This window comes from Nylanderia fulva, unplaced genomic scaffold (genome assembly GCF_048542155.1).
Source record: "Nylanderia fulva isolate GAGA-0341 unplaced genomic scaffold, ASM4854215v1 Scaffold9, whole genome shotgun sequence".
NCBI lineage: Eukaryota > Metazoa > Arthropoda > Insecta > Hymenoptera > Formicidae > Nylanderia > Nylanderia fulva.
In genome coordinates, this window is record NW_028191026.1 from 4,273,799 (window position 1) to 4,288,073 (window position 14,275).

Here is a 14,275-nt window from a genome sequence, read left to right on the forward strand (position 1 = left end):
TTTATTATATTTTTATAATAATTAAAAAATTCAAGGAAATCAATGTTGTTCGACATTAATAATCTGACACTTGTGTGTTAGTTTGAAAAAAGTATCCTAGTCCTATATTAATTTAATTCGGAAGTTTGCTATTAATAAAACTAAGAAATCATCATATAAAAGAAAAGAATATTTCTTTTTACAGTTTGATTTATATATCACATTTTTATAAATCGTATTTTTTGTAAGTTTTTTCACGTTTTTTTTTATAATCATTGGTTTAAAATATATCAACATCGTGGGTTTTGTGATTAACAAGAATCATTTTTAAAAAATCGTCTTACCGCACATTTCGCTTTTCCATCATCGAAGATTTTCCCTTTTATATTCACCTACAAGCACTTTAACGTTTTTAACTTTAACGTCACGCTCGAAGGAACGTTTTTTTGGAAAACATAGTCAGATTTCACAGAATATTCAATTCTTTGCAGAAATATTTTTCGACGAATCAATCTCATAGCTACTTCGAGGACTCGCAATTTTCTGCACGAGAGTTGTAATTTGAACATGAAGTCAAGATACATCGAAATGAACTTTCGAAGCAAAACTCACTCTTGTCAACAATCTAAATCGATAGACCAAACACCCGTGTTGATGTTTCTTGTCCCGAGAATCCCCAATCTATTTTGCATTCACTCGACACTTTGCACTCGCAAAATATTATCCCAAATATATATATCCCAACATTCGTTCATCGAAGCGAACACTTTAATTCTAAGATTCCTTCAAAGTTCTAAAAATTTTCGATCTCATAAATTGTCAATTTTTTAACATAAACCCGATATATTGATATATTATATATTTATTATATATTATTCATACAATATCATTCGACTCTCACTCGAAGACACTCAGAAAAATTTATACCCCACACAATTATGAAATTTCAGGTAGATAAGAAAGATATGGCATTATCATCGAATTATGTTGCACTTTCATAAAATACTCTTAATTTCGCACTTGTCACTTTTCGCACAACTCCATCCAAGTCGTCTGTTTTATTTATTTTGTCAAGAGCTCCGAAACTCCGTTTCTCTCGTTGGCAACTTCTCGAGAGAAAGAGAGAGATAGAAAACACGCGTTCGCGCACAACAAGCCGAGAAATACTCTCGTGCACTTTTGCCGACGTCACCACTTATCGCGTAGGAAAGCACCTTGCATCACGAGCGGCGTGTATCCACGCAGCCGTCACCTAGTTGTCGCGAGGCACCGTCTTCCTTCTCTCTCTGTCGGCTCCTCGTGTTCCTCTCGCAATCTTTGTTTCACTCTCTCTCTCTCCCTCGCCGATAGACCACTTCTTCTCTCTCTTCCCCTTCCTCCTTTACGTTGGCCGCTAAACGAGCAGCGTGCACATGTATGTGAAGGTGATGTATGGCACACGTGTGTGTATGTGTCATGTACATATGTGCATTATGCATACATGTGTGCATACAGCGGCTCGCAATCGGTACCGCGGTATAGATGTGGCGAAATTTTTTGCTCAACCTAGTTGGCGACGATTTTTCAAGTTTACGTCACTTCTCCATTTTTTTCACATTTTTTTAATTTTCTCGAAATTATTAATTTTATCATTTTATTTATACATCACGCACACACTTCGCATTTATCATCTTCACTTATATATTTATTATATACACGTGTTATCGAGACGCACAATTATATATTTTTTTTACACACATAAGAGAGATATATTAATATTTATTACTTTGCTTATACATCTCGTAGTTCTTTTTTCTACTCGGAATCGAGCACCTCATTTTTAGCTTAATTAAATCCGTCTTAATTAAACGGAACCGCCGTCCGAAGGAATTCGCGGTGTTTATCACTCAGACCGAGAACGCGGACTGACGCGGATTCCGTTCGCGCGTGCCAGAGACGCCGGATAGACGCCTCGAAGAGGCCCGAATGCGTAGTCGCGCGCCGCGTCGCGTTGCGTTTGCATTGCGTTACGTTACGTCGCGTCGGCGCTTTTCGCGTCACTCGTCTCCGACTCTCGACTCGACGTTTCGCGACTGCTATCACAATGCACACGCGTGCGATACGTGAGCGAGAAACCCTTTTTCGAGTCCGATTAGAAGGATTGTTTCGCTAAAACTGAACTAAAAAAAAATTTTTTTTTATTTTATATTAAATTAAAGAGCACTGAAAGACTATGTATATTATATATTAAACTTGTCTTCTTTTATGTATTTATATGAATTTTATTATTTGAAACAATTGAAAAATATTGTGAAATTTATTCGCAATATTTTTACGTAAATGAAACGAATTAATATTTATGTTATTACAGAAATGTAAATGTTATTATATTATAAAGCAAATTATCCAACACGCCTTGGTAGCTTTATATATAAGAAAATTTCAATATCATCGAATATTCTTTTGAGCAGTTTCTTTAATAAATTCTCAAACTACTTTGCTTTAATTTATAGCCATTATTTGTCGAACTTTAAACTTCAGAATTGTAAATCCATATTGCTTTCTTATTTTAAAACACTCCGTAATTTTTCTATATATTATATGTACATGTATAATAAATAACTATTTAAAAAAGTAAAAAAAAAATATGTAAGACAATTAAATAAAATTGATAGACAAATTTAATATTTCTAATCGTCTGAAACTATATGTTAACAGACAATTAACTAGAATTAATCATTTCTTTCATTAAAAATAAATATTTCTGATAGTCTGAGACGAATCAGCACACAATTGGCTTGGATAATTAATAAATACACAGAGAGCATTTACTCTTAAAAATTTACCCTGAAAATCATGCATGGTAATCGTGAGAGAAAATATGTATACGTATTTAAAGAATTTTCTGATTAAAATATTTATCGCAATAAAAGCAAATTTAACAATAAGAGAAAACAGGGTGTCCAGCAGACTCAATAAAAAAATTCCCCAATTTTTTCAGATTTTCCAAGACCAGGAATTAATTTTTTCCCTGACTTTTTAATATTATTTTTTCCAAATATATATAATTTGCATATATCTATATGAGAAATCAATTAAATGTTAAATCATGAAATCCTTGAGATATTTTTGTCGACAGTGAAAAGGTTCAGAAGTTCTGCATTATGTACGATAATCGAAACAAACATGTCACTATAAACTATTTAAATAATCACCTTTTTATTTATATTATATCACATTTTTTTAGTTTTGTCTCTATCAAACACATTGAAATAAAATAACACGACGATGAAAATATAAATGAACAAGCACGCGGTAGATGAATCGATTTTTAACAAGACAAAAAATTAGCGCGCTGGGAATCAAGGAAAAGTTTATATTTGTTTGATAAAAAAAATTACAAATTATTGAGAAACAAATGTATAGAATAATGTGAAAAAATCCAGATAATAAGTAGTAAAACTTCCAAATTATTTTCCCAGACAATTCCAGATTTATCAAATTCCCTGATCAATGCTGGGAATCAAGGAAAAGTTTATATTTGTTTGATAAAAAATTACAAATTATTGAGAAACAAATGTATAGAATCCAGATAAGTAGTGAAATTTCCAGATTATTTTCCCAGACAATTCCAGATTTATCAATGCCTGGTTTTCCAGATTTCGACCGCTAGACACCCTGAATCTAGTCTTGGTATACCTGATGAAATCACGAAAGGAATCGCGCGAACGCGGACGAAACGTAGATAGGCGCGCGCCCGAGCACTATTCGATATACCTTCGCTTACAATCGTCCTTGACACACTTCCGGCTCTCTCCCTTCCCGCGCGTTCCGAATCGATGCGATCGCGGAAGTTACGCGCGCAATACCCCGACTGTTCTTTATCCCTCGGAATACGGGGTGTATTCCAAGTGTTTTACCCCTTTTCATTCATGAATTTCGCGAAAAGTCAATTCCGGATCCAGGTGTCGAGAGCGATGATGGATGGTCTTTATTTTTGACAAATCAAAATTCACCCCCGTGCGACGTTATCAGAAACACCGACGACGAGAGTCTTGAATTTCGCTTCAACTTGTATACACAACTTCTCGACGAGACGACACTGACAGAAATACCCGCGTTGCGCCAAATAGTGTACATCTATAACGCGCACGTGCGAGGGATATGCTTTGCATACGTCAAACGCCTCGCACAGAAGGAGGAGGTTCCATTCGCACCTGGTCGCGCTCGCGGTAACTTTGTATATAATTTTTTTTTACTAAAAAAAAAAAAAATTAATAAATCGCGAATTTATAAATCTCGAGTGAACACGTACTTGGCGCTCCATACTTCGGCGTTCCGGCGCCGACAAGCATCATCTTGCGGGCGATCTTCCTCGACCTCCTCTCATACACGCACGCACGCACGAGCCCTGAAGACGCACGCCTGGTTGACGCACGACGATACGAGACGAGGCGAAGCAGGTACCGACGCGGCCGCGACGCGGCCCGCTCCGACTTGGCGCGGCCGAGTATCGCTTGTGGGTCGAGACTCGTATATGCGGGACCTGTACACCCCGCGTGTAATATAGGTCAGTGGGCCAGGGCGATCGCGGACGGCAACGCGGACGTGCGCGTTGCTGCTTGACGTTGCGCTGCCGGCCTGGCCTGCCTGCCTTCTCCTTCCCCTTTATTCCGTGATGCATCGCGCGGGACGCTAATCTCCATCTCGAATATTTAAACTCTTTACGAGAGTTCAGCTTCCCTTTGTCCGGAAGGTATTATCTCCTCTCAGGGTGTTCAGCTGACTCGAGAAAAAAACATTGTTTTATTTTTAGTCATGCGTAATGCAAATATTATCAATGTTTTAATTTAGGGGGTTTTTTTAGTTGTTGCGTTGCATCGAAAAAATATGCATTCTCGAAATAAAAGAGAGAACTGTATATGTATACTGTAAAAAATATTCTTTAATATTCCTAGAATATTCTCTAAAACTAAGAAATATAACTACACCGCAAATTTATTAAGTTTGTTTTTTATTTAAAAAAATTTCTTAAATAAATTTTATATAATAATTTATAATTAATACATATAGTATTCCGTGATGCATCGCGCGGGATGCTAATCTCCATCTCGAATATTTAAACTCTTTACGAGAGTTCAGCTTCCCTTTGTCCGGAAGGTATTATCTCCTCTCAGGGTGTTCAGCTGACTCGAGAAAAAAACATTGTTTTATTTTTAATCGTGCGTAATGCAAATATTATCAATGTTTTAGTTTAGGGGGTTTTTTTAGTTGTTGCGTTGCATCGAAAAAATATGCATTCTCGAAATAAAAGAGAGAACTGTATATGTATACTGTAAAAAATATCCTTTAATACAATTATTCTTTAATATTCCTAGAATATTCTCTAAAACTAAGAAATATAACTACACCGCAAATTTATTAAGTTTGTTTTTTATTTTAAAAAATTTCCTAAATAAATTTTATATAATAATTTATAATTAATACATATTTGTATATATTAAATATAAAAATTTATTTATATAAAAATTCCCTGACTTTTTAGTATTATTTTTTCCAAATGTATTATTTGCATATATCTATATGATAATACAATTAAATGTTGAATCATGAAATTCTTGAGGTATTTTGGTAAACAATGAAAAGGTTCGGAGGTTAAGACAAAAATTATACAATCTACATTATGTATATGATAATCGAAACAAACGTCATTAAAATTAAACTAGATATCTAATTCGCTAGATATCCTGTCTTTTATTATTTGATAAATTTGCTCGGAAGTGTCAAACTGATCGATTCCACTTTTTGGGAATTTTTCAAATTTTTTAGTGTTTAATTATGAATTATTATACAAAATTTATTTAGAAATTTTTTTAAAATTTTTATAGTAAAATACACTGATCACGTGTAGAAATTTGCAAAATAAAACGAGGAGTTGATCAATTTCTGAATGAAAAAATTGTATCCTTGTTTTAGAATTTTCAGAACCTTATTTTTAGAACACTGTTACAAAATAGATGTCAAAAAGATCTTATTTTAAGAGGAGAATCCCCTAAAGATTAATATCAGATATTCCTAATTTATAAAACTGTAAATAAAATAGGATTTATTTTTACGTTAAAAGAGTACATTATTTCACAGCGCACAGATTAAAAAAAAAAAAGGCATAAAGAAAGCATAGATATAGTGCACATAGACTGACAATGAGCACAAGGCACGAGACCTGGGTCCTAAACGATTAAATTAAGTTATGTTACACGTTACTTGCTCGTGAACACTTCTTTTAAGTCGCTCGAGTCTTCTTTTTCAAACCACTTATTAATTTTATCCATTCTCCTAATAAAATAAAACTATTCAATGACAAACAGTGCACTGCATTGCATTGTAAATTGCAATATGATGTCAAATAAACGGCCCACATAAAAAGAAATAAATGTTTGTTATTAACAAAGAATATAAATAAATTTTTATATTAAATATTATACAAATATGTATTAATTATAAATTATTATATAAAATTTATTTAGAAAATTTTTTAAAATAAAAAACAAATTTAATAAATTTGCGGTGTAGTTATATTCTTAGTTTTAGAGAATATTCTAGGAATATTAAAGAATATTTTTTATAGTATACATATACAGTTCTCTCTTTTATTTCGAGAATGCATATTTGTTCGATGCAACGCAACAACTAAAAAAACCCTAAATTAAAACATTGATAATATTTGCATTACGCATGATTAAAAATAAAACAATGTTTCGAGAAAAAAATGGTCAGTAACCTAAGATTGATGAAAGTGAAGAACGCTTTTAAAACACACCCTATATAAAGATCCATCTGATCCACGATATTTACAAATGTTTAGCATTTAATGAGTATTGATGTAAAGACAACGTCTCGCGACAAGCACGTTTTGTGATAGAGATAGTAGATATGTAAATGAAATGTTGCGCGGAAAATGAGAATGATGAATGTTCGCGTGGAAGACTGAAAATGATGAATGATTCCGGCGGGAATCTCGTCGCTATCTTTTCCGTACGCAAATCGAGACAATATTTTTAAAAGCAAGTGGAATGTATCGATTAAATTGAAACATTATGCAGAAAAATCAACAACAATTGAATATAAATTTTATCGAGATATAATTTATATATTAAATATCAAAGACATAACATAATAGATTTATATGTTTGTGCAGAAGCGTAAAAAAAATATAGATATTATTTCATGATTTTTTTTTACAAGTGCAATATAGATATTGATATCATATGAAATACCGATATTAAGTAATTTAAGTAAATATCGCATTATTAATGCTGCCTTGTAAGTTAATATTGAAAAGGTGAAACCGATTCCTCACTTCTAAATATATGCTATAAAAAATAATCTTTATATTTTCCTGAATATGTATTATTTTATGGAAATAATTGTAATAAATTAAAGCTAATTTGCAACCTGCAATTTTCATGATAATTGTAGAAGATTATAAAAGTGTGCTACAACAGAGGAATGTATAAAAATACATCGTTATACAAGTAAAAAGCAAGCTTCATTGGAGTATCTAATCGATAAATTGCACTAGCATAAAAAGTGTAGTCGAAGGTTAATTCCAGGAGATTCTTCACACGCGGTTTGCATTTTATTCTTACCTTGATCACTCTGAATATCCTAACCCCTTCCCTTATTTTCCCGAGCCCTCTATCAATATCTTATCCGTTAATCCATATGATACACGATGAGCAGACTGACTTATATTTGCAATAAAGGAATGTGAGAAGAACTTAAAAGTATAGACTCGCGAAAGGGGAAAAAATACCGGCTTAATACGCTCCTCTAATATCTCGAATGCTGTTTCGTTTTTTAATGTCTTATACTTTTGCGTGCACTTTGTCTACCGAGAAACTGCGGAAAATTTAATTTCATCGTCTCTCCCGGTAGAATAAATGAAAGACATGAATAGTAAATGGCCAGCATCCGACCGATTTAAGTATTTTCCAGCAACGTACTCTCAGCAAAGTGCAACGACGTCGTCGCTGTAATCTCCGGAGAAAAAGAGAGGAAAAAAGGAGATGAACGATGAACTGCGCAATAGATACGTAAAAAGAAAAAAAATTAGCTACCATAGCTAATTCTTTTTTTCCGTGCAGAACACGAAATTAATATCGATAACCGAAATGACGCAATTACGTCTCGTACATAAAGTATGCTTTCTCTTGCCGATAAACAAAAATCTATATTCTCGATCAGATAAAAAGAGTTTGATATATTTTTTTCAATTTAAGTAACTTTAGTCATCGTTGCAGATATACTTTTTTTGAACTTCTACTATTAAACATTAGTTGTGTAAAATAAATTATAATAATTTCTATAATAAATAATTTCATGTAATCATTTATTTGTAATTAAATACATATATATTATTAAATATATAAATTTGAATATAAAAGAAAAACTTCAATTTTTTAATAATTGCCCAATCTGCATTTATTTTTTTCATTTCTCAAAATAATTTTTCCTGCGCTTTAAATTTTATCCTGTATTTGAATTTATTAAAATTTTTATTTTATTTTAAAAAAATCTTATAAAATTTTATCAAACCTTATATTTTTATACATTTAATATTCATATTTTTCCAAGCAATTTTTGAGGAAAAAAGACGCCGTTTATTATCGACACACCTATATCATCGTCACGTATTTAACACGCTAAAAACGCGCCTATTCGAATCTTATCTCGTATATGTGACAACGATTTTATATTAGTCAAATAAAACTTTCGTGCGTCAAACGATTATACTTATTGTTAGAGCTAATTATGATTAAATAGATCATGATGCGTTAAGATATATATATTCGTTATTTTATTTGTTTAATCTTAAGATTTGCAAATTTCACGCAATTTAATTTTCGTCGTTTTTTATTTTTCCGCGAATTATTACGGTGTATTTATTATATTAATCGTGAATGGTATGAATATTACACATAATATTCAAGCTTAATTTAACTATTACCCGCATTAATTTTCATGTGACTTATACACCCAACAGTTTATTACCATAATTTTCTATCGATTTCGCATGAATTTCATACATATAATTACATATTTTAGATGCTGTTTAATTATTTATTAATTGCTATCGATTATTAATACCGGTTATGAATTTTGCTTAGCCAAATTGATGAACTTCAATTTTGATAAATTCACGGTAAAAAACATTTCGTATTTCTGTTGAAATTATCTTGTGTAGAAATTTTTGTGTTAAAATTTTAACATACTCTTATGTTAATATAACATATTGTCGTTATGTTACTTTGACATTTGTCTGTTGAGTTAATATTCACTATTTTGAAGTGTTAAAACAACACAATTAAATGAAAATGTACGAATTTTTGCTTATATTATATTTTTTTGTGTTATTTTTTTACATATTACGTGTGTTATTTAATTACATAATTGTTTTCTGTTAAATTAACATTAAAATTAGAGTGGATAAATTGGGACATGTGAAATGTGTTAAATTTAACAATTTTTTTTACTGTGTTTAAAAAGTTGCGTTGATCAATTTGACTTCCGTGAAAGAATTCATATATTTATTATTATATTTAATTGCGATTCAAAATCGATGCAACAACTAAATATATTTAATCACAAAAAATCATAAATTAAAATATTGATAATATTTGCATCATGCATGTTTAAAAATTAAATAATATTTCGAGAACAAAAAGAAAAAATCTCAGATTAATATAAAAGTATAGCGACGTTTCTAAAACATCATATATAAAGATTTATGCTCATAGCGAGACTCGCACTTTCACGGTCGAGAACACCTGTTCTCGCGGCAATCAAACACGAGATATCACGTATCAATCGCGATGATACGACTGAGAATAGTTTGCATACTTTGACATCAGACAATCCACGAGACGCGAAGAGGATCGCGCAAATTTTATCTGATTGAGATTTACGCAAATGAGATATAGATAACCATTTCATGAAAAATCACTCTATTGTTCGCATCTGAAAAGATTATTGCGATAAAATTTTCATGGAATTATTGTAAAAACGTAAAATTATTGAGAACAAGAAAAATAAAAAATTAAAATAAATATATCAAAAATATTAGAAATTTATTTTAAAAAGCTATACAAAATTATACTTACATTAAAGATATGTTGAAAAAATATAAAAGTTATCTTCAAATAAAAAAATTAATAAAATTATAAAATTTTTTAATGAAAAATAAATTAAAAAAGACTTCATAATTTCATTTGCACTAAAGGCTTTATATAGTATTTAATAGAGTTCATTATATAAATGTTTACGTTGAAATTCTATTGCTTGGATATGCTTGAAAAAGCGGCACTGTTCTTTTGATGTAACCTTACGTTCTATCACCTTGAAATATTCTTTCACTTTTACTACGAAATAAAGATCTTAGGTTGAAAAAAATATATATATTTTAACACGATGCACGAATATAAAATCTATAGAGTATCATCGATCGAAAGCTTGGAATTTCTTAAAAAAAAAAAATCTCATGATTTTGGAGCGATTGAAGGGCAACTGGCCCCCAGGAATGAAGTATACCGTTATTCGCGTGTCGAGTCACACTTTACATAGCCGCAAAATTACGTACTCGAAAATCGACGTGTATGTTCGCGGGCTCGAAATGGCGTGGCGGCCAAAGTTAAGCGTTAATCGACTTCGTGAATCGGAGTCAGCGGTGATCCGTAGAAGGTGATCGCGCATTTAAATTGGTCGAGGTCTCTCGGTTACGCTCGAGTAGTAACACACTTCCCCGGTCTGGCTATGCAGCTGTAAACTGTTCTGCAGACGCGAGCGCAGCCACGGCCATCGACCAGAGTTTCCCCCCGTTCGCGTATACCCGGTGTCCCGAAAAAATCCGCACCGCTTGTCGTTTCAATCGGCGAAGACACCTCGATTAATCCCCAAACGATTTTTGCTTCTCGAGATATAACGAAACGGTAAGGAGTTTTTTATGCGAATTTTTCTTCAAATATTTACGATCGGTCGTCTGTTCAAAAATATTTTATGTAAATTTTTCGAGTTCTATTCCTCGAGAAAATCTTTTATACCTTCTTAGCGATAGTTTGACATTTCGATAAAAAAAAAAATTTGACTGGAAATATAATTTTCATTTGGACATAAAATTGCGGAGCACCCGGTACATCCGAGGCATTCTGTATATATACCTTTCGCTAATCCAGTCTTCCTATACCGAGTTCAGGTTCATACTCGCGTGCCCTCTTTATCACTGAAACGCGAGGGAACGAAACCCTAAAATGTCATGCGCACGCATTTTTTTTTTCGGCCTTCGCGTCGCGCAAAGTTGATTCATATATTCATCGGAGAAGAATATAGACAGTCCGCATATATAAATAATAGAAAGGAAAGTAATGAGCGACGCAAAGCTTGCGGAGAGCGACGCAAATATCAACGCTATTCTTAGCTTTGTTTATTGCAATTGCGTGATAGCGGTCTTGCGCAATATTTATGTAAGGAATAAAGATATCACGAACGAAGAGCGACCCGCATTTTTATAAGGAATTTTAAAAGCTTCGTCTCTTCTCCACCTACTTTTCCACCTCCCTCTCTTTTTCATTCGTCCTGATTGCGTAACGATGTGCAACTTGCATAATATGAATTATACGAAATGCTATTTGATCGCGTTTGTGTATGCAATTTAATCTTCCATCGTCCACGATGCAATTTTCGAGTCACGTACAGATTTCATTATCGTCTCGTTTCTTCCTTGTGCATTGCATTCTTTATTAACATCGGTATTTATATACATATTAATTGTATCTAAAAATCACTGATAATCGCGGAAAAAATATTCGTCGACATCTAACGTTTCAGAATTCAACGTTTTCTGATATTCAGGTATACAAATTCCAGCGCTTTATTATCCTTCCCCTTTCCAGAAGAAAGTTTTTTGCCTCGACACACATCCCATGATCAACGGTACCTACATCCCGATTCTTTAGTCGGCATCAAGCGGACACTCATACGAGCTGATCAAGAACGATGATAATTTTGAAAGTGAATTCAGTTATCCGGTGAGAGAGAGAGAAAGCAGTCGATCCGTCAAAAAAAAAACGAACACGGCGCGGTGAAAAATTTAATCTTAATCTGCATCGAAAAAATTGTGTTCTCGAAATAAGAGGACTGTCTAGTAAGTATAAAATAAAATTCCTCTTATAACAGATATTCTTAAGTGTTTCTAGAACATCCTCTAAAACTAAGAAAATATTCTTTGTTAATAATAAACCTTAAAAATATGGTAATATAATGCAATGCGGTGTTTGCCACTGAATAATTTTAATTAGACTTTAATTAAAATTTTAATTAATTAGAAAAATGGAAATATGAAATTAATAAATGGCTCGAAAAGGTAGAGTTTAGTTATGTTTATGTGCAATGTAATTTAATTCAGACCCCAAATACTTCATACTTTCTTTATGGTCTTTTTTGTAAAATGTAAAATATAAAAATAATGCTTTTCTGTTAATGTAAAAATAAATCCCATTTCGCGTCTACATTTTTGTAAATTAGGAATCTGATATCAACTTTTAGAAAATTTCGCCCTTTTAAGAAGGTTATTTCAGCGAAACCTATTTTAACCCTTTCAGTGGATAGATTCGGATCTTCAAGCAACTTTAATGTTAAAAATGTCGAAATTCCTTTCTCCATTCAAATAAAATTCGAAGGGCCTTTGTATTCGAAATCCTAAAGCAGAGATAATAAAGAATTGTCATCGTACAATGTGTGAGAAGCACAGCGGGTATCTCTAGCTATTCATATTTTGATGAAAAGATAAAAAATAAATTTTTAAAATGAGAATACCCTAAAATGTAAAAAATCTTCAAGCTTCAGAAATTTGTACCCGTGGTAAAATACGCAATAGATACTAAAACTGTGACTCAATTTATCGATAAATTATCGATCTAACTTCCACAATAAAATTAGTGATAAAAATAAAAAAATCCACTATTTTTCATCATGATTAATTTTTTTCATTTGCGAGAAGATACATCAAGAGTTTTATTTTTAAAATACATTTTGTGAAGCATAATAATTTGTATTTTCGCTAAAATTGGTGATCTCTTATTTAACATTCGAAAAAAATAAAACAGTTGACAGATTGTGTAAGCATTGAAAAAATATTGCCACGTGTACCTGCCGTACATTCAGCACTAAATGTAACAAACGCGATGATCTAAGTTTTGTTTGCTTGACGCGAAGATCGCGGTCAATGTCAACGTGAGATGAGAATTGGAATAAGCACATTCAGCGTTAAGATCCGTGGCGAGAATACGAGTCCAATATATCACACCAACCCACTCTATTTTCCAAAAAAAAAAAAAAAAAAAAAAAAAGTCATTCCAAGAATTATTATTTTAAATTTTATTTAAAGTTCTCAGAAAGTCTATGTGCTGTTTTAATATATAAAATTTATTTCAAAATTAATTATTCAGTAAAATAAAATATTGCATAATATTATATTTCTAAAGTATGAGCAAAGTATAAACGGTATACAAAAATATCTTTTTTAAGTCGGAGCAAAATACAAGCGATAATTTTAGCTCCTTTCTTTCTTTCTAGCATTTCTATAAATTCTATTTTATATCTTTTTTTATTGAAAAGGGAAGAGTATCCGACTGGAAATATTGTGTTCCCCTTTACCACTCGAAAATCTGGTCAATTTAAAAGATCGTCCTTCACACAACGTCTCCTTTTTCTTGCCCTTTTATTGGAATTCAGTTCGAATACCCTTCGCATTGAAGAAACTCGTCGGACAATAAAAACTCAACGGCGATTACGCAACGGATTTAATCTCCGACAAAATAATTCCGGAATACGAAACTACACACACGCTCGAAGTGAATTTTTTCTCATTTTTGTGGCCGCATTGTTTCGATTTATACAACTGGATCATGGACCTTTTGTTTTTGTTTTTTCAAGTGAACTCAATCTTAATTTTATTTAATTCGATTAATTTTATTTTAAGACTTTCAAACTGAGATATGAGATTTATATGTTAATGACGCGTACTTACATGCAAACTATTTCGGGTATTTCAAGAGACGTTCATTCATACAGAGTGTCCAAAAATTCTCTAATCATTATTTAGATTTCACACAGTCTGTCAATGATGAATAACATTCAATTTTAAAATTAAAAATAAAACTCTCGAAGAATTCTAAAAGTGTCTAGAATGCATAAGAGGCTCCTTTCTATGAAAATGAATTTTAATTCAATATCTGCCAGTTTGCAGGTGAGATGACGATGA

General features: G+C 32.1%; 1 protein-coding gene across 10 annotated transcripts in view; it reads right to left on the bottom strand.

Moving 5' to 3' along the window:
- Window positions 1–14,275, bottom strand: part of LOC114929945 (uncharacterized) — a 133,813-nt gene that overhangs the window by 45,904 nt on the left and 73,634 nt on the right. Inside the window, exon 1 of one of the 10 annotated variants that reach the window (XM_085489620.1) lies at window positions 324–1,881. The exons of the other annotated variants lie outside the window; for them this stretch is intronic. Coding sequence (XP_085345746.1) covers window positions 324–346 — 23 coding nt within the window. The 5' untranslated portion in view covers window positions 347–1,881. Of the gene's footprint in view, window positions 1–323; window positions 1,882–14,275 lie in introns of those variants that run through there. 10 annotated transcript variants of the gene reach the window in all.